Below are 21509 nucleotides of genomic sequence, written 5' to 3'. Positions count from 1 at the left end.
CAAAGGAAGGAGCTTTTCTTGCGCGGAGCAGAGCGTATGGCAGTGGGGAGACATTTATAACGCTCTACTGTGCCAGTGTGTGGAGAGGGAGGATATGCTTCCTTTTGCTTTATATAAAAAAAAAACATATATTTCTACTTATGCGCTCATGCCATAGGTCGACGGTTGGGGTGAATTGGTCTATTGCACTCTCTCGCTGTCTCTCCCTCTCGTTCTTGCAGTTTCGCTTGGGAGGATAACAACGCTACCACCGCTGCTGCCCGCCACCGATCGACCGTTCATCAGATCAAACGCACCCCACACACCACCCCCAGCGGTCGGCGGCGGAGGAAACTCGGCTGCGTTCGAGGAGAGTGGGAAAACCAACCTACGAACCAAACCAAAAGCTATCGTCCTTGGAAGGTTTTAGAAGGAAAAAAGACGACCGCGACACACCGACACCTTACTCGGCAAGGGAGAGGGAATGTCTTTCTTTCGCTCGTTCGTTCGCGCGCTCGCTCGCTCGCTTGCCGAAATATTTCTGCAGTGATTTTTGCAAAACAGCTCTTAGAACGTACACCAGAGACCTAATCGTTTTAAAAGGCCCAAGGGGTGGGAAACGAATCCGTCATATGCGTCGTGGCTGCCTTTTTTTTTTTTTTTTTGCTCACTGGGGGGAGGGAGTTGTTAATTTTCCAATTCCGATACACCAGCGGAGTGTAACTCCGGGTGGAAAAATGACTTGCCAGCAGTAGTCCTGCAGCAGCATCTCGACAAGCCACGCGGGCAGTTTAGTTCAGTTCGCAGCTCAGCTCTGTTTGAGTTGGATTGGATGATCGTATCGAATTTCTGAGCAGCTTAAGCACGTGTGTGAATGTTGTGCTAAGTTTCTAAACTCCAAAGTTCTCAAGTGTGCATGTATGCGTGTGCCGATAAGTGTGCGAATGAGTGTGAAAACCAATTGAAGAAGGTGCCGCGATTGCATTCGGAAAACTGTGTCAACGTAGAACTGGCTGACGATGATAGCACACCACTGACCCAGATGTGACGCTGTAGTCGACACAGTGAGACGCACCGGAAAGTACACCATTAAGCGGGTTTTCGTGGACTATAACGAGCGCGGTTTGAGGTCACTGTGCTGACATTCTAGGCAAAGAGTTCTACCGAGTGCGCGTGTGAAGAACAAGTGCAGTAGAAGGCACTGTTAAGCTATTTTAATTAGCAGCACAGCGAAGCAGCAGTATTATTATCGCTCACAACATGGACGTAAGGGACAACTTTACCGATTTTACGCTGGCGTCCAACTACATCATGCAGTTGGCGATCGACGAATATCAGGCAGATCGCAATTGGACGCGATTAATCGACCGATACTGGAATCTGGTGGAGGATCTCATTGGAGGTAATTACTGAGAGCACATAAAACTCACACTCAGCTCCCAAATACCATGACACATGTAGATCGATACTCAATTACATTGTAGCAATAAGTATTCAGTATTCAGCATGACATGGCGGGCGGTTCCGTAGCACACTCGTCAACTCGAACAACTCAATAACATGCCCGTCATGGGTTCCAGCCTAGAAAGGACCGTAGCAAGGATTGACTATCCCGGATGTGCGTGGTAATGAATTAAGTCTCGAAAGTCTTTATATGTTGTCCGCGTAGGATGTTACGCCAAATAGAAGAAGAAGAAGAAGACATGAGATGGCATATCCAAAGCCCCAGACGACGTTCTAAGAAATTTAATATACATGGATGGATATCATCACAACTGCAACAAATTATATCACTAGCTTAATTTACATTTATTCAAGTGCACTCTCTTGAATTTGCTATATTGTTTTGTGTTATCAAGGGAGAGACTTGTGAGTTTATCTGAAGCTACAATTTCTGCGACATGAATAATCAATATTCCTGTAATGTTTCAAAAGTATCTTCAAGATATATCTAAACCTTTTTGGCTTAATAATGCTAAATCCAGTATATGTCTAGGTAAAATGTTAGATATAGAACGCCAAGGAAAAGGGGGGTTTCCAAAGATCTAGCATCTATACGGCTGATTTTGGGTCTGTTTTAGCAGATTATGTGATAAACAGAAACATCATTTAACATTCGCAAGCCATAATATATCTTTAATTGATTCAGTACACTAAGATATGGTCATAAAGATTTGAAGCGTTCCACTTTTCTTAACCACCCCCGGATGTGGACTAAAGGCCTCTGCACTGCCAAACCTTCAATCAAACGCCGAAAAGCTAACCTTAACCGCTGAACTCAATCAATGCCACGACGAGGAACACACATTGCGCTTAGGCACTGCTCTGCTTTGTAAGCAATCATGTTACCTCTTTTCCCAGTGCAACGTCCGTAGTTGAACGCGTCGGTGGCAGTTAATGTCTTATATGTTCATTCACTTTTAATGATCGCCTCGGGCAAAAGAGTTTGCGTACGATGTTAGTTCATAGTTTATGCTCATATTGTCCTCCGGCGGTGACGCTCAAAACGATTACAACTATCGCTTGCGAGAGGGTTGCGCTTCATGGTAAAGGCCGCTCCGAGCGACAGCAGCACTTTCTCAAGTTCAAGTGTGCGCGATGATGATGGAGCCATTTAACCAGCTACAGCCTCCAAAATGTGATCCTCTGTCACCGTGAGCTTGACCTAATTAAACAACACAACTTAAGATCACAACCAACCAAGTGAGAGAGGTATGGATCTTTGCGCGGATCATAATACCTAATTACCCTTCTTTGTCAAGCGACAACAACGACATCCGCACTGCTCTGCATGGACCAGTTATGCAATGTACAAGCAGCGACACAGAAGAAGGGCAGCCCGTATTTGTCATCTGTCAGCGAGATTGCAAAAGATGTACATGATCTCCACGCTCTCGCTGATACCATTTGTCTTCAGGTCGATAAACTTGACCATGTGCTCTGGCGCGCTTTGCGAGTTGTTTGGGAGAGAGATCGATGGCCATGGGCCATGAAAGTCATGTGTTTGCTAACTGCTGACGCCAGTCAACAACGAGCGTATCCCGCTGGACCTACATCGTTCAGCATACGATGATGGCCTTGTGTTCCGCTACAATTCTGTCACCAAAATTGTTTATTTGGCGGTTTACACATTTATCGTTGTAGTGAAACTTTCGCAACAGTGCTTTTGTTTGCCGGAGCTGCTTCCAGTGCCAGTGCCTCTCACAGAGTCATGTAAATGAACTCTGCCTAGGAAGGTCACATTTTTTGCCGACATTTGTTGGGCCTTCAAGAACATTTAAGATTAATCGATTGAGCAGGCGCGTTGCGCGTTTACTATCTTTAGCATCGCTTCTAAACCAAAATTGCTGAGTAATTGTTTAGATCGGAAGGGAGCTAATCAATTAATTCATGCCTAATCAAAAGATTTACTATTAATGGGATTATTTTTTGTAGGAAATTATTTCATCCTCATCCTCTAGCTAACAGTGATTTGAATGGATATCCTCTGCGCCTTGTTGAAAGATGATTGAATGAATCAAAAGTCTCGACTGGATAGCGATTCCATTTCGAACCTACCTCTAAACAATTGTTGTTGTCGTCAGCTTTGCTCGCAGTTATAGATTTTATGATTATTGATGAGCTTGGTCAACTGAACCTAGTCTGGACCAGCCTATGACCTTCATTTTTTCATGTTTCGAAGGTATTGGATGGCGACAAACAACACAACACCCCATACTACCTTTGCCAGATTGTTATTGGCGATCGAAAACGCATTCTGCGTCAACCGTTCGTTGAATCATTTGCATTCGCGGTGCAACTATTAAGAGGTTTATAAGGCACATGGAGGACGTCCCTGCGTTCACGGTTCTAATTTTATCGCTTTCAAAAACGCTAAAAAAAGGAGAGCTAGCGGTAGTTTGATTTGCTGATTTTTTTAACAAATGTATATATTAACCGATTATTCAAAACACTCATTTAACGACCCGCCTCTCTCGCGCCAGATCCACGCGCCAAGCAGCTTCCCTTCATGGACAATCCGCTGCCGACGGTCGGGATGGTGCTGACCTACCTCGCCTGGGTGCTGATCATCGGACCGACGTACATGCGCGACCGGAAACCGATGCAGCTTACCAACACCCTCTTCTATTACAACCTCGGCCAGGTCCTGCTGAGCGCTTACATGTTCTACGAGGTAAGTGCCCTTGTCCCTATCCCAATGTAATGGAAATTCAAAGCCATTTTCAACATCTGCTTTCGCCGCAGCACTTGATGGCGGGTTGGGCACGCGGGTACAGCTTAACATGCCAACCGGTCGACTACAGTGACGATCAACTATCGCGACGGGTAAGTTGCTGAATAGAAGAGGGAGAAAAAAACATTTCCACTCAAAAAAAAGGAATACCTAATCAAATCTGCATATTTTACTCTTCTTTTTCACACACACACAAACACCTCACACATCATCATCTCGTCTCACAAACAGATGTTCAACCTCTGCTACATCTACTACCTCTCGAAGCTGTCCGAGTTTGCGGACACGGTATTCTTTGTGCTGCGCAAGAAAAAGTCACAAATTTCCTATCTCCATCTGTACCACCACTCGCTCACCCCGATCGAGGCTTGGATACTGACCAAGTTCCTCGCAGGTATGATAATGTCGCCTCCAATCTGTATCGGGGTCCGTCGGTGCCCGAGCGAAAGATCTGCATCTTTGAATGCATAATGTTTTTGATGTTTTCTCTCTGTTTTTATTTATTTTTTACAACTTATTTAACAGGTGGCAATGCAACACTGCCCAACATTATCAACAACTTTGTCCACACGCTGATGTACCTCTACTACATGCTGTCCGCGATGGGACCGCGCTATCAGAAGTATCTTTTCTGGAAGCAGTTTTTAACCGAATTACAGATTGTAAGTCTCAGCATAGAGCACAACGCCTGTGTTTGAATTGTTCCACTGTTTTGTTTCATTTTCCCATTGCTTTCCATTTGTTTTAGGCCCAGTTTGTTATCTGCATCGGACACGCGATCAACGCGCTGCTTACGGACTGTGCCTTCCCGAAGTTTATCACCTTCCTGCTGCTGTGCAACGCCAGCATATTCTTCGTGCTGTTTATGAATTTCTATCTGGAAAATTACCGCAAACAGGCCACTGCGAAGGCGGCGCAGCAGGAAGCAACAGCTCTGGCAGCCTCCTGCCAGCAAGAACACCAGCAGCAGCAGCAGCAGCAGCAGCAGCAAGTGGTATCAGTGGAGTCGCTGCCGCTCAAGAAGCAACAATGACTTTCCCTATTCTGAAAGACTGAATATGGATATCATGTGATTTTTTGGTTGGTTTGTTTTGTAAATACCATTTTTTGTGATAAGAACTTCCTAGGGATGGCTGAAAGAAAATGTAATATCTATTTTACTTTGTTTTTGCGTACTACTTGTAACACCCACGGCATAACACTACAATTTACGCTGTAGATTAGTTGTAGCGTTTCCTTTACTACTAACATTGAATGATTCGACCAAAAATATATCATGAACACATTTCACATTGCTTAAAGGCAAAAAGAAAGGTTCCAATCGCTCAGTTGTAAATAGATTACAAAAGGAAATAGACTAGAAGCCTCCACAGTGTTGACGCTGTAATTCATATTAGAAGCATCCATTACGCTCAAATCGACATAGAATTAGAAAGTAAATTGGTTAATAAATAAAAGCACAAAAAAAAACCTAAAAATAATCATTTTCAGGGACCACATACCAACACAGAAGGCATCTAAATTCGTAATGCCGTCAAATTTGACAATAAAACATTTCGTTCGTTTTCGCTGCTCGCTCGGATTCAATGGACACATTTATAGCGTGTGAAATAAGCTTAAGATTGATTCAAATGATATACTCTTATACAGTCGAGCGGCTTAAATCGTTTAATTGCCTTTTCCTTATTTGATATGACGCACCACAGTCTTCAACTTCTTGCCACGATCCGTTTCTCACCATCGTTTCTTCCCATGGTGATCACGGCTGAACCCTCTGACGGCGTGGCCACAGTGACGTCATCGCGTCATCATCATACTATTGATGAGAGTTTGCAAAAAGCGAGTGAAAGTGTAGTATATCTCAATCGAAAAGATGAAATGGGAGAAAACTATTAACGAAAGTCACCCTTTTAGGTGAGGATCGTACGCATTGCATAAGAGGATAACAAATCGGGATAAAAAGCCGTATGCCCTTCTGACAAAATTACCTTTTAAATGGTCAAATAAAAAAACATATAAGCAGTACATTGTCGCATCACATACTATTTCAAAAATGTAAGAAGAATACATTACCATGTAAATTATACAGTGAAATTCAAATCCTATAAGGTCACAAAATAGCATTGAATTTCTGAAAGATACGGACCTATACAACCAAATATAATCCTGACAACCCAAATTTACCTGCAAGAGATGAATGTACAGGTATTTCTGGATCTACGCCATACTCTATATACGTGATTTTTGTAATTTTTCAGTTCTTTGCGTTTTGATAGATCAAATGTCAAATGTAAAATAAATTCCCTGTTGGTCGGAATTAAAACCCATTTTAAAAAGTATATAACCGTAATCCTCGGTTGAAATAAGATTAAGTAGTTAATTTAGTGGCTAACACCTACCACTTCAAACAAAATTATACCAAATTAGCTGTAAGCAAAACTTACTACTACTGTCTGGTCACAAGCACCACGTTTTCACAATGAAGCGTTACACGCAGAAGGTTCGTAACGCTTCGTAACGCTCCCATAGTCGCGCTAGCTCACAACTAGATGGCGCTGGCTGCGTTTCATCGATTTTCGTGCGCGAAGGCTCACACTTGTACCAAATCCATCGAGAGGAAGAGACCGAGGCACACGAACAATTAGTGCCATCCGTGTCCAACGCGAGCCAGAGTGGGTCAAAAACGTTTTGAAATCTCATTTTCCTCTGCGTAGTGTATTCATTATTTATTTACACTATATCAGGAATGTCAAAACAATGGACACATTTAATCAAAATTATCACTGTTTCGTCTGTTCAACGCGACACCATGATTAAATCCATTATCTCGCAAAGCACAGCGTGTAAGAGCCTTTTGGCATTGGGCAAACATTTGTCAAGCCAATTATTACTATCACATAACAACTTAAGCAACTTGAAATAAGATATTTCTTTAGCTATCGATGTTTTTTGTACTATTAGCTTACAGTTCCTTATTTGTATCGTACTCGTGTGCTGAACCGACAGCTGGCATTTCAAAATATGCACAAAAAGCGAGATTAGTCACGCTAAAGGAAGTAACCGATACTGGTAGTGGGCTCTCGGTCGTCATCGGCGTAGCGAATAGTAAAACTCCTATCGGTTGACTGCACACACACACACGGACACTCAATTTATAAGCGCACTGCGTCGCAGGAAGGAAACGCGTCGCTGTTGAGGTAAAGATAGTGTAGAAGCCTTGCCCGCAATGACATTTGTGCGACTAATGCTAGAGGCTACATTGTACATTGTACTGATTTTATTGGATAGGTTTAAAGACTAATGAAAAACAAACCAGTTATGGCAAAATATTCATAACAGTTGAATTAAGCCCAAAGAGGGCATAAACAAAGCAGAACATATGCTTGGCAGACCAAATGTGTAAACATTTACCAAAAAAGAGGCTTTCCATATCTCCAATCACATAATCCAAAAACGTTTCTGTATAGAAAATCTTTAAAGTGTATTAGATATTAATTTACACTATCCAAAAGATCTCACATTGTTAAACGAAAGAGTAACACTTTCGACAAGCAATTATCACCACCAGCAGCATCCCGCCATAACTCAAGATCAATCCACCAACTAGCGCAGCGATCAAACACTCTTCCCTCTAAGGTACGATCGGCCGGATGACACTTTTCTCCCGCTGAATGATGCGACGACAACGACGGTGCCAGACAGACACTTCTCACATCGAGCTCGTGTTTTTTGTCCCTCTACACCCAATAGATTTTATTCGCTGGCCAGGAAAATATCCCCATACTACCCCCTCCTCTCACGCCTTTCTCCACACTCCACAGAATTGGATGTTTTATATGGGTTTAATACAGACGGCAACAGCAGCAAAAAAACGCGCGCACCCTCCCAAACTCCCATCACATGCACACGTGGCGCATATATAGACACACCGAAAAATTCCAACATTTCGTAACACGCAATAAGCGCGGAGCCCCTGCCTGTAGAGTAGGAGCTGCCAGCCAGCAGCAGCGCAGCCGTAAAAAAAGACACTGCCATTTGGGCGGGAAGAAGGAAGTGGACGGCGCATTTCTCGTCCATTTCTATTCGGCTCTAACCGAGGGGAGGATTTATAGAAATACCCAACGACAACCACGACAACGACGATGGGTTGCCGCTTCCAAACAAAACCTTCACATCTTCCATAGCGACACAAACGCACGCGCTTCGGATGATCGGAAGAAGAGCGCTCTTCCCATCATCGCCAGTCGATTTCGAACGGTTGCGCATCTCTCTCCAAAGGTGAGATGTGAATGGTTTTAGGAAGACGCACCCCGCACACCGTGCGGCATTAAAATGTTGTCCCGCTGAAGCGCTGCCTGCTTCCGCTGGTGTTGCATCTTTGCCTTCCCAATGCAAATGTGTATTTTTACACCCACGCGTGTAAACATAAATAAATTTCAAAGCGACCGCACACCCCAAATGGAGGAAACAAGAGATTGACAATGCCGCATTGGTGTGAAAAGGCAAACAAAAGCTCGATCGATTGGGCGAGCAACGTGTTCGCACGTGTGTAATAGATTTCAACGAATGCATTCCTGTGTGCTACCAAAAAGCAAAGGCACGTTGTTTCCCCACTTTCAATCGGCTTTGTCGATGCGCATTTTAATCGATATCGGTGCAATAACAATAAAAAACGATCGAGTAATCTTTTTACAGAAATTAAATGTCTCAAGAACAACTGTAGCGAGCTGTTTATGCTGTAGCGTATTGTACAACACCTGAAAAGGATTCACTTAGTTGAAATATTAATCATAAAACATAATCTAAAAGAAACCAATTCCACCTACGAAGCAAATAAATCACGTGAGCGTCTTTAATAATATTAATGCTCCTAACGAAATTGCTCACACTCAAACGGTCAAGCGCGCACCAGCGAAGGCACGACCGGCGCAGCAGTAAAAAGAGCAATTTAATGCCTAAAAGAAGTCTATTAAGTCCATCAGAAAATTAATACTTCCTTCCTGGCGCCTAGACTCGCCCGTCCCTACGTCCACGACGAGCCAATCTTTCACACTTCCCTTCACCGGGTTTGCTTAAAGGTGGCGGGGGCCACACCGCTCCCCTATGATGGGCTGTGCTCCAAAATATAGGTGAAAGTGAAGTATATATACACACACACATACACACCAAAACATATAAATAACTCCCCCATCAATCGGCCACCGTTGTGTGTGAGGGCCATTATTTTCATGACACACTTCCCGATCCGACCAGACCATTAGGACTGCGCGCGCGGCACAGGATGGAGTGTGTGTGTGTGTGTAGAAAAGCAGTTCGATTTCAAGCACGGTTAGCTTAGTGGAGTTAACCAGCCGAACTTCTCTCGTCCATCGCGCGCCCCTGTTGAGCAAGAAAGGCGGGGGAGTTGCATTTTGAGGACAGTGGAGCTATTTTAAGAACGCCGCCTATGTCCAGGCGGAAGGAAAATCACAGCCAACCACTTCATCGAGGTAAGTTAACAGTGTGGGTCGGGGACGTCGGAAGTTCGTTCTTTTCCTACTCAGACAATCAGCCGACTTCTTCCCGTTGGCACTAAAAATAAAGAAAATTAATAAATAAAATAAATGCCAGTAAAACTTACAGCTCCTCGCGCTGCCGTTGTGACAACACCATTTTCATGTTTTGATCTGCTGATAATTGTAGATAAAAAATGTCCTCCTCCGGCTGGTCCGTGGTGCTGCCGCTGCTGCTAGCCGTCGAGTCTTCCCGCTGTCGGCAGTGGCACTCCCTTTGCAATTACTCCTTCCCGCCACCGATCGATCCGGCTGATGGAAACACGACCCGAAGGACACGATCCACACACACACACACACACACTAGGCCACTTTCACAGACCAACTAGCCGATTACGACACACTTGCCAAAGGCGTACACTACCGCCCGGCAGACACACCACACACCGCACTACCCAAAAACCGATACACCGAGGGGGAGAGAGAGAAAAAGACACAGAGAAGCCGCTTTTATTCGTTAAATTCAATTAACTTTTCGCTTTCGATCACTGTTGTTGTGTGGGGGGGGCTGTGTTGCACTTTCACTAGTGGCTTTAACTCGATCAATTTCGCTACGAAATTTCGCTTCCCTCGCGGAGCACACTCCTTCGTTCGTTTTGCACGGTTAGTTTACACCTTATTACCGCTACGGGCGGCTGTTTAATTGAGCCGCCTTCGTAAAATTGCACAAGGGTCGTAAATATTGTAATACTCTTTTTCGTTTTTTTGCCTATTTTCTTCTTCTTTTGCTGTTTTTTTTTTGTTTGTCGTCGATTTGTCGCTTTTTATCGATTTGTCGCAGGAGGTTTGACACGAGATGTGGAGCCGTTCCCGCGTTCCTGGCAACCGATTTGCCTAACGGAAACACACCAGAAAACACACTTTCAAACCCTTTCGGAGTACACCACAGCAAAGACGTTTCGATTGTGACACGTCTCGCCCCTTAAGCAGTCGGCTTAACAGCGCCCGCAAAGAAATGCTACCGGCAAGCTGGCAATAGCTTGATTGTGCTATGGCCGCTACTGTATCGTCGTCGTTTCACTTGCTATGTTGTTCTGCAGTTGAGTCATCTAGAATGGAGAAAAGAGGAATGGAAAACACAGCAACGATTAGTATTATTTTAACTGCATTGATTTACAGCATTCAATCGCTCTTAAATTGTAATTAATTTAATCGGGAAAGGGAAGGAGAAGCCATATCAAACCCGACAAATCGTCTGGACGGGACCGATCACGACGTCGACATCGGATATTCGGGCGTTCGCCCTTGGAACGGCAGTACGAATTGATCGCTTCAAAGCTCAGCAAAAAACATACAAAAAGGACACACACACGCACAGTACAGTAGCTTCTATCAGTAGCGCAGAGAGCAGGGCAAAAAATACATTTAAAAATACGATTGACACACTTCACTCACTTCACAAAAAAAGAATGTTTATCAAAATGACACCCGTACCGAACGGCACAGCGCACATGCAATGGTTGCCAGTGAACTTGCTCGTCCCAATAAATCATCTGATCCATTCAACACCTGCTGCATTTTGTTTTATTTTACACGTGTACACGTGAGGAACGGTTTTACGACGGCGAGGGAGAGCTGGGTATCTCGTGGTCGATGCCAAGCCACACCAGCACCAGAGGCTTATAGGTATTACATTTCAAACCACCGCCAGTCACGTTCCTTTTCTTATGCTATTATCACAGCAGCAAACACACTTTTTTATTTGTCATACGAAACAAAAGCGAACGTCATCTTACCGGAGCGTATCAACCCACCCACCAGCGCATCACCTCCTCACCACGGGCACGCGGTTTTATTTACAACTCTAGATACACATCATCTCCAACTTTGGTAAGCTGTTGGAGAATTTGTTAGCAATTTTAAAACAGCCCCATAAATTTGGATGACCAGCCAAATATTAAACCAATTTATTAAACAAAAATGTAATAAAATAAAATCAACATAAAACCACCGCAAATCAAACACGGGAAACGATTGAGTGAGTTTGATTTTGAGTCACCTCCGCCGTTTCTAATAAGACTTCCTCATTCTTCCTCGTGGACGTTGCAAACAAAGCGAAGCTGGCGGGCCCGCCGCCATCAATGCCGTGAATGGTTAATTTATTCAAACACCTTTTATCGTGCACCACTGCGCCATGACGCGCTCGATGATGTGTGCTGTGTCGTGATTGCGGGGCCGAATTAAACGCACACACCACATGAAGATTCGTGCCGTGTATGAGAGGTTGGTTTTTGGTTCACAGCTCGTTCTTTGTGCGCTGTACAACAGCAGTGCTTTATGCTGGGTGCAAACAATTAAACGGCGTCATGAAACGGAACTTCCTTCCGGAAGCAACCTTCACATTGGCTTCACCACCACGGGTAGAGTTTTAGTTTGCTAAATGCTACACCAATCTTTGCGACGTCTTTTTGCCCGTAGCCCTTGGCCAAGGTACCGTCAAAGTGCCCGGATCCGGTGCATAAATTACCAAATTCGAGAACAAAAGAAAATGTCCCTTTGCTGCCACCCGCAGTAAGGTGCTATCGAATGTCTGGAGATTACACATTACTGGTCTAGACGGTACTCGGATCGATAGCTGGCCCCTGTCGGTGGTCGCGAGCAGAAGAAGCTGATATCCTTTAGATTGATGGTGGCAAACAAAACGACAAAGAAATGGAAGCAAACTTTAATTTTCAATTGTTCGTTTATAGGGTTTTCCGATTAAGTGTCCAATGTCTAAAACATTTCGCACTGCCTGCGAGGCTGTTTTCAACAGCTGTCAAATGTTGTATTTGCATCACAATACAGGGGTTTCCAAGTCACTTTCGAATGTAAACATTGTTATTCACCGCATGCAAAATGTTGTTCCACATCGATCTGACATTTCATTTCCATCATACTAATTTTTAATTTCTACAGCATGATTTTCAACACGTCTCGAGCTGGATTAAGTTGGACAGTTCTTTGTGATGTGTTGAAAATCATGTGTTGAAGCTGAAATTTCATTTTGAATCCAATACATCATTTGACAGCTGTTGAAAAACATCTTGGATGCGGTGAATAATTATGTGCACATTCAAAAGTGACTTGGAAAACCCTGTAATACACTAAAATAAAGCTCTTAAATGAAGGTTTCTCGCAGTCATTTCTTTTCAACAATTTAATTTCTATTTATCGTCATCAGCATCAAATTAGAATTGATGATATTGCGCCATGGTTTGCATAAGGATATTGCGCCATCGACTGCACCTTCTATAGCTGCTGGCTGCTGCGCCAAAACACGTTGTTAACGATGTGCTTCAAACTTCATCCGCATCATCCGCAAGCGGGGAAGAACTGATGACGGGTGAAATGTGGCATCCACCTACACACACACACAAGAACATTCGCACAACAACACATGGAAAACTCATTTCCATCCTCCTCACAACACTCAACATTTGTTCTTTTTTTTCTCGTTCTTTATTTTCGATATATTTTCTGCTTATTTTTTTCTACTTCATGCAACCACGTCAGCGTGTGCCTGATTTTAGACCTGCAGAGGTGTTTGGGAGGCACAGGAACGGGCATCCAGTGTGTGTGTGCGCATGCCCTGTACGGGGACGTTACACACACCTTCCGGCCCGGTCTACAAAAAGGCGGATCAGACTGCAACGCGCCGCCGAGAGAATGCACTGAAAACGCATTAGAACGAGCGGCGACAAAATGTCGATAAAACGACCGTTTTCTACGGCCAGTAGAAACACACACACACACATAGAGCGAGTGTCTCGCTGTTGCCCGTTGGAGGACAAACAGCTTGCTCCATTTTCGTTGCGTCCTCCGCACCGGCACGCTGGTGGCGGCTGGCTCTTGCTGCGCCAGCACTGTCACGTCTATTTTGCGTTCGCTCAGGCAGAATGGCAGCAGCCCCCGCCCCGCTCGATAAAAACTAGCCGCGCTGTGCGGCAATTTTCGACCAACCGCTTCTCAAAATCGAGTCCTCTCCCTCCTTACGTCATCAACATCATCCTCCATACTAGTGAACGGTTTTTTTAAACACATTTCTTTTGGATTTGGTTCACTAGCTTCCAATGATGGTCGTCACACACTCTCTCTTTCTCTCCGATCGCTCTTATAGATGGCTCTGCCTAACAGAGATCTCCTCCATCTCGGTTGGAGTCCTCTTCAAACAAAAATACTGCACCACTACTACTTTCGGTGACTGTGGGTACTCTTAGCTCCCCCTTTGAGTCATCCACCCCACAGCACAGCACCAAACCTCTTCTTTCTATTGGGGGGAAGCAGCAGCACTGAATTGATCGAAGATGGCACAACGCTTTTCGCTTCATTCGCCACGAGCTATGATTTTCTCCCTACAGCGGCATTTTCCGCGGCACGATTTTGGCTGCCCCGAGGGGCGCACACAGCGAGGAGGAAACTTGGCACAATTGGCGCTTGGGCAACACCGGCCGATCCGTCCGATGGTATGGAGGACACGCTGAAAGCGATAGACGTAGCAGCACGTTTGGTTTTAATTGCGATTAATTTCATCACAGCGGAGAAGAATTTTTTGTGATGAAAACATCATTTTTAGGATTTATGATCAAAAAATGCATCTTTTCATAAATGCTGGTGTAATTCGCAAGGAAAAAGGCATGTAGTAATAAATTCTGAAGCTCAATTTCACGTAGCTATTAATAGCAGCTCACATGAAGAGTTAAAATTAACACAAAATATTCAAAATTGGAAAAAATGCAACAGCGTGTTGAAACAACAATGCCTTTTAAATATAGTGACAACTTCCCAAGCCAGCTCCATTCAATAAAGATAACGATGTCTGATTCACTGCCACAACACGACGAAGCAATCACTTAAAAATAAGTTTCTAGCATCATAACAAAGACAATCCGGCACGATATTTCACTTTCACTTCCACCTTCTAGCCTTGCCTTAAAAACGAGAGTAAAACACGAAAAAGCCTTACACAAAAAACTGGAGCTTGCAGCCCACACCTCAACAACTGCTCATAATTCAGCCACAAGTTCGCATGTCTGTGGCACTCCACCACCGCGAGTGGAGAAGGAGCAGCAGGTAAGTAGAGTTCGTGAGTTGGCGCAGTTCTTCCAAAATAAAATTCCGTGAGTTCCTGTGCCGTCTGCGAGACACGGTGAGGGGAGGTTTAATAAACCCACAAGAACCAAAGTAAATATGGATCCGGTGGTCGTGCACCCACACACACACACACACACGTGCACCACTCCCATGTGGTGGCGTTTCCGGTGGTGGCAGACACCGGGACCGCCACAGAATGATCCACGCCGTTCATAATAATGGACCGCACACCACACCGGAATGCGCGCGCGGCAGTTTAATGAAAAGGAACGCTTCTAACCGGGAAAGCAACACACACACACATCACGAAATGGGAATCGGAACAGGAAGCAGCGAGGGTGGCATCGTTTGCTGCACTGTGCACCAAAGGGCCATCGATAATAGTCGGTAGTACCGGTCTTGTTTGGGTATACGTACACTCCTCCCCACTTTGATTCATTCATCTTTTACCCGGCGCAAGCGGCAAGCCGGCCCCAGCCACACAACGCTTTCTTTCTCACGACGCTAAAGCATGGGAAATTAATATTAATTGAGTCACGATTTTGTCTGGCTTGGGTAGTCTCGCGTGATTATTGCCGTTTTGAACCATCGAGAAGCTATGGAACACGTGAAGGGATGCGCTAGAGAAGCCGCCGGCGGCGCAATCTGTCAGATCATTTGTCATTGTAGTTTGGGAGCGTGTGACACCTTTCCGGAGGTACGAGGTATATTTTGATTGAAAAAATAAATATTATATTATCCACTAGAACTTCTACTGGTGTTTGAATAATTTTCAATAAAATTTGAACACATATAATACTCCAATTCTTGTATAAATGTCTTTCCCAAACCGACAGCGTTAACAATGTCTCAGGAGCGGTCAAGCTTTCACCTGAAACCAGCACACATTATACACCGAAAGGTCCCAACAGTTGGCTACTCCTAGCAAATCGGATCCCAAAACAAAGAGTTAATCGTACTCCATTTCTAATCGACAACGGGCAATGGAAAACAACATCCATTTGCCGCGTGAAAATGCTCTCAAATGTGCCGTACAATTCCCCGTACAGTGATTATTGCGCCTTTAAAACAAAACAAAAAAGGGCCGTGCGCTCTCTGGGCATGATCGATGACACGTGAAAATTGCCAATTGTGTGGACAAATGGGCAGCGCGGAATGAAGCGAAAACACCTCACCACAATTCAACAAATAGTAGGACCCAGGGCGTGACGAAAACTTCGATCAAGAATAGTGCAACACACTTACCCCCGTTGCCTCAACACACGTTCATTTATGAGTATTTTCTGTTGCGGCTTTACACACTTCATGTCATTGAGAAACTCCAGCGAAAAGTGCCCTTTATCTGAGGGAGCGCTCCGAGAAAAAGCCCCCGGAGGCCCCGAATCACTGGAGTGAAATTTCCGCTTCCGACAACTATCATGTCGTTTCATTTGCAGACTTCTTTTCTTTAGTAAATGTGTATAACTGCATCCTTTCGTCCGCTGATCGAAAGTCTTGTTAAGCAAGAGAGCAAAACAAAAACTTCGCATCAAGATCGACAGACAAGATATATGCGAACTATTATTAACTTTATTGGAGAATTGCTTGGTCCTTGGCTTTCCCTTCATGTCGTTTTTTTATCTAACCGCGCATTCTTCAACGACATTATCATTTCCCATTCATCTGCCCGCTTCGGTGTTTGTGTTTAACAGAGGGGGGAAAAATAGACATCAACGCAGAGAAGAAGCTGGCGACTAAATCCGAACTAATTTGAGCAAACAAGCGAAGTCCAAGAAATCCTGAATCTCCAGCGACACAGCGAACCATTAATTACGACGGCATGCGGAATTAGCTGCACTGCGGATATCACACGCACCGAAGAGCTATTCGCTCGATAAAAGCATTAATATTGAATGCGCGGTGCGGTGTGCTTGTGTTTGTATCTGTGCGGGACAGACCACCACAAAAACAACCGGCTGTCACCAGGAATGTAAGTCTCCGCGAGATGAAGATGCCGACCAAACCATCAAGCACAACACAACCGACACATCCAAATGGGAGGAAATCGTAACAACAACACCATTACACGATACCAATCCGAAATGCTCTCACAATTCAGACCGGCGCGGCAGATGTCCACACCACAGCGAACGGAACAAGATTTATCGATTTAATCGGCGGGACGACGACACACCGTGCACCGGGAAACCTGTGCCGGTTGGTGTCGGTTGGTTCAAAGTCTAAGTGGGTATCTATTTCTAGGGCGGCGACAACCAACGGCGGCTTTTGCCCCCCTCAGCCTAGAAGCCCTACTAACTTGTCCTCCTTCTCCTCATACTTTGCTCCCACTCTTTCTTTCGTGGTGCATACCGCGAAGACAAGATGTTCTGGGGGTTCAGGACTGCGGCTTCTTGAGTTACTTGGGCTACTGGTTCCGTTTGCGGTTATCCACCGCAATCCGTTGACGGGAACGAGTTTCCTCCACGTCGATGACAGCACGAACAAAGTGGTTCGAACTTTAATTGCACAGTTTGTGGGTTCATAACGACATGTTTCCTGCAAATACATTGCCAAACAAATTAGCAAGAGAGTGGGACATAAATAGCTTGAAGACGGAATTGTAGGTTGTAACAAGGTAATATCAATAAATTGAAATGCCTAAATCCGCGCAGAAGCTACTTGAAAGTAATATCACATCAGACCTAATACTACATATAGGACACTGTTTATAGAATTAATGTACAGTAGTTCCCACAGAAAAATATTCAGGCGATCGATCAATCGATAACTGGAGTCATGATGTTTCAGGATATCCACCCATCGGTCAACAGCATCGTAAAGTTTCTCCCAAGCCATTAAAATGCTTCTTCATTCCCTGATCGATGGCACAACTGCATTCCCAACTTCCCAAACCGTTACCCCCGCAGCCACATTGTAAAGCAAAGGTGTTGAATATTGCAAAGAAACTTTAATTCGGCGACGACGAAGAAGTCGCTTACATAATTTCTCCACCGTAATAGACTCACCAACGAACTATTCCCCCCAATGTTCCCAACAGCATGGAAGCCAAACGTCCCGCTCTCCAGCATAGCCAGCTTGCCAAACGAACTTGACAGACGAGGTTATGACCTTTACCTATCGGATCGAAGAGATGGGCATTGGTGTGAATCGACTTTCATCGCATGTTCATCGCACAAAAACACGATTTCTGGCACGTTAGCGATAGCAGAAAAAAGAAGAAATTATCCAACAATGACCTCATCAATCAACGGGAGTTATTCGCTACCAAGCTCGGTGGGTACTACTTAAGGCACACATCGGGTTTCACAGGCCGGGGTGTTGCTGAGTCTATTTACATGGCTAGCTTCAGCGGGGGGGTTCCATTGGAGCTGCACGAAGACCAACATTTAGCCAACTGGTGTGAGTAAGCCTTCGCAGACGGTCTATGTAGGTACACAGCTCACGATGGGTGGTGACGCCAGCTTTGCTAACAATTTCGTAGGCTGGTGTGTTCTACGACAGGTCGATCATGTTACCGCTCCGCCTGTATACACGCTAACCTACGAGTGTGTGTACTTTTTGCCTATACCGAAAGCAAATCAATATTTGTACCCACTCCTGTCCAGTTATCGGTCCGCATGTCTCGCGAGTATAAGGACGCCTTTGCCGCAGGGTGACTTCAGGCTGACCTAAAACCCGGACCAGCTAGGTGTCAGAGCACAGAGAGAAGGGCGAAGAAGGAGCGAAGTTAGGTTGCCTTATGGACACGCAATTCTGTACATACAACGCTCTTCCAGAAAGTTTTGCAGGGCATAAAGTACATACCGGATCGTTAAATAATCCAATGACTCTTTAAAACTGGAAACAACTCGTATGAAGGGAGCAAAAGTAGTTCCTATATAAAACTGGTTCTATGCTCAAGCTGAATTGTCTCGAACACAACAGAGACAACGAGCCAATATCCTGATCAGGTCTTCAAGCTATTTCTATTCATGGTGGCAAAACTTTGAACCATTTAACAAACAGATCGAAGCTGATCCTCACGGGGTTGCTTACGTCAAGCAGATGTCTCCCTCTGGCAAGCTGATCGTTAGCATAACTGGATTAGGGATAGAGCCGATAGCAGATGCCCTAAACAATGTGACAACAAACCTGCTTTCGGACACACGGGGGGGGTTAATCCGAAAGCTGACTCGAAACAACTTTTTCGATGTCGCTAAATGGCGAATGATTGAAAAATATGCGTCCGCCTATCTATCTATCGACCCTGTCTATTTGTTATGCCGTAGTTAACGAAACCCATTCCCTTCCTGCAATAGTTAGTTTGATTCATCGCCAGATTGCACCTCTTCTGACGGGCCACATGTTTCCGGCCACGTTTGACGCTGGTGAAAGCTGCATATGCATAACACGACAGTCAGTCAAAGAGTGCTTGAACGGTACTACTATCCTTTATTTCTTCCGCAGGACGGTATCCCTTCTGCTAACTCTTCCACCTTCGAAACAGAAAGGGAAAAGGTATCATATTTCTGCACAATTCGCACAATTCTCCCAACGAAGTAGTAACAACGTGGAGCTCCGAAAGGGTTCCTTTCGCCAAAAAGACACCATTGTGATAGTGTGTTTCATCATTCATTTGTCTCCCCATTATGAAAGGACAACTTTATGCTACACAGTGCGTGGCTCATTCAACCTTTCCCCTAAAAAAGCCATAACACATTGCTCACGATTGCCACATTATTATTTGACAGTGATTTTTTTTATATTTGCAAATATCTACCTTTATCTTTGCCCCTTTTCACTCTCGTCTATTGAAGACTGTACACATTTTTCAAGAAAAAAAAAACCTTTCCACACGGTCAACTTTAGAAGATATGAGCCGCAGACGAGGGAGCGACACGATCGTCGTCGTGAGTGATTTTCCCCCGTCTCGCGTGTTTTCGCAAACAATAAGATGTAATCTTTCTCCGCAAAACCCCGGTCCCACCAGATGGCACCCGGCGGGCTCGAGATGCTGCTAAACCGAGCCGTTCCGTGGCGCGCGTATCAACCACCCGGGCAAGGCGAAATGTCATGTTGCGCTGTCTTCATAATGCGTCTCTCATTGTGCACCCTATCGCCTGACCCTCCCCGCCTGATGTGTCTTGACGATCACGAACGATCGTAGATCGAACTGTGCCGCGCGCGTAGAGTGGATTTCAAAAAGGCAGGAAAACTCTTAAGCACCCTCGTTGCTGTGTGTGCAGGCTGTCGGTGAAATTTGTGATAAATTTTCACGATTAGCCGAAGACAAATGATGTCGCTGAATGGGCGCTGAATGGGCACCGGCTGCTCAAGAGTTGTCGTAAGTACCCACGGGTACCCGAACGAATGGGGTCCCCTCTATCCACCTTTCACGCTCAAACGTCCACTCGTCAGATGGAGAGCCGCTGCACCGACTGGAAAGCCTGTTGGGACCTGCTACGAGTCGCGGAAAAATGGCCCGCCGTTTTTCTCCTCGTGTTGTTGTTATCCGTGAAAGTGTCAAACACGAAAGACGTGATGCGCGAGGAGGAAGCGCAGTCGCGAGCTTGGCGTGTGTGTGGGATTACTGTGAGGAGATTGCTGCAGGGCCCGGGACAGATGGTACACCTTAGTTGCAGCAGCAGCAGCAGCAGCAGGTAGGAATTTCATTTCCTCTCCCGCGTAATGCTTACCGATAATGATGTAAATTTATCATAAGAGTATGTTTCCACTGCTGTCGACCCGGCCGGGATGGAGAGAAGGCGGGACGATAATTTCACTTCATGCGTTCACACACTCGAATGAAGTCGTTGATTTGACTCTAACTGGACACTAAATGAACGCCTTTACCACTGGATGAGGGGGTTTTATCTCGACGAGATTTGAAACATCGTTACTCAATAGGGGGTCGTGTTGAGTGTACATAATGTTATAGGACGTATGTGCTGCTGAGATTGCTCTGGAGATAGTTATCGTGTCCAACTGCAAAGTTTTTGTTTAATGCACAGAATTTCTCTTCAACAGCATACATAAAAATTCCAAAATTAACCTCAAAATTCACAAAAAAGCTCTATCGCCTACCCAATCCATGTAATTATTTGCAGTAAATGTTCCATCCCGAAGTACAATTTATCGTAAATACCAGCTTCAAACGACTTTAAAATTCCACAACTCCAAGCAAGACCAAAAGCGGCTCAGAGCAATGTCTCTCTACTCTTCCCAACTACCGACCGATGCCACTCGCAAATGCTTCCATTTCATGGAGCGTAAAATTATCTCACGGGGCAACACACACATACGCAGACACTGCTGCCAAATTTGATTCCATCATTTGGTGAATGGGAAAGGAAATTGGTGCCCGCCAGTACCGCTACGAAAGTGAATGAAGATCAAACCCCACGGGGCATGGCACCGTCGGCAGCAGCAGCAACCGTTTCTAAGTCCGGCATATGGAAACGGGAAGAAGGGAATGGGTGGATGGCGTCGGTAACAAAGTACGAATTTGCCACAATCCACAGCAACCCTCGATCCCGACGACTTGAACCCTTCCAATTAGGCATCATTAATCAAAACTCGGCGATCAGCCGGAGAGCTGGGGCAGGAGCATGATGCTGCGCTGCAGTAGACACATTGCAATTTGGCCATTTGCAAGCGCTTTCAACCATTTCCTGCTCAAAACAATCACCGCT

At 45.0% G+C, this 21509-nt stretch overlaps 2 protein-coding genes across 9 annotated transcripts in view; one reads left to right on the top strand and one right to left on the bottom strand.

Moving 5' to 3' along the window:
* LOC120904627 (lissencephaly-1 homolog) overlaps positions 1–21509 on the bottom strand; it is a 53862-nt gene that overhangs the window by 12481 nt on the left and 19872 nt on the right. For 4 of the 8 annotated variants that reach the window (XM_040314788.1, XM_040314786.1, XM_040314787.1 and 1 more), the window contains one exon: positions 9834–10814. In XM_040314788.1, the coding sequence (XP_040170722.1) occupies positions 9834–9871 (38 nt within the window). In that variant the 5' untranslated portion in view covers positions 9872–10814. Of the gene's footprint in view, positions 1–9833; positions 10815–10948; positions 10968–11160; positions 11180–21509 lie in introns of those variants that run through there. The other 4 variants (XM_040314792.1, XM_040314793.1, XM_040314790.1 and 1 more) reach the window with 3 other exon arrangements.
* Positions 735–5604, top strand: LOC120904630 (elongation of very long chain fatty acids protein AAEL008004). The gene is made up of 6 exons (XM_040314796.1): positions 735–1381; positions 3963–4153; positions 4225–4305; positions 4445–4607; positions 4739–4875; positions 4962–5604. The coding sequence occupies exons 1-6, from the start codon at positions 1240–1242 to the stop codon at positions 5244–5246; spliced, it is 999 nt and encodes a 332-aa protein (XP_040170730.1). The 5' UTR covers positions 735–1239; the 3' UTR covers positions 5247–5604.

This window comes from Anopheles arabiensis, chromosome 3, assembly GCF_016920715.1.
Source record: "Anopheles arabiensis isolate DONGOLA chromosome 3, AaraD3, whole genome shotgun sequence".
In the NCBI taxonomy this organism is placed as follows: Eukaryota; Metazoa; Arthropoda; class Insecta; order Diptera; family Culicidae; genus Anopheles; species Anopheles arabiensis.
Note: the sequence above shows the minus strand (reverse complement) of the source record. Positions and strands in the feature narration are given on the sequence as shown.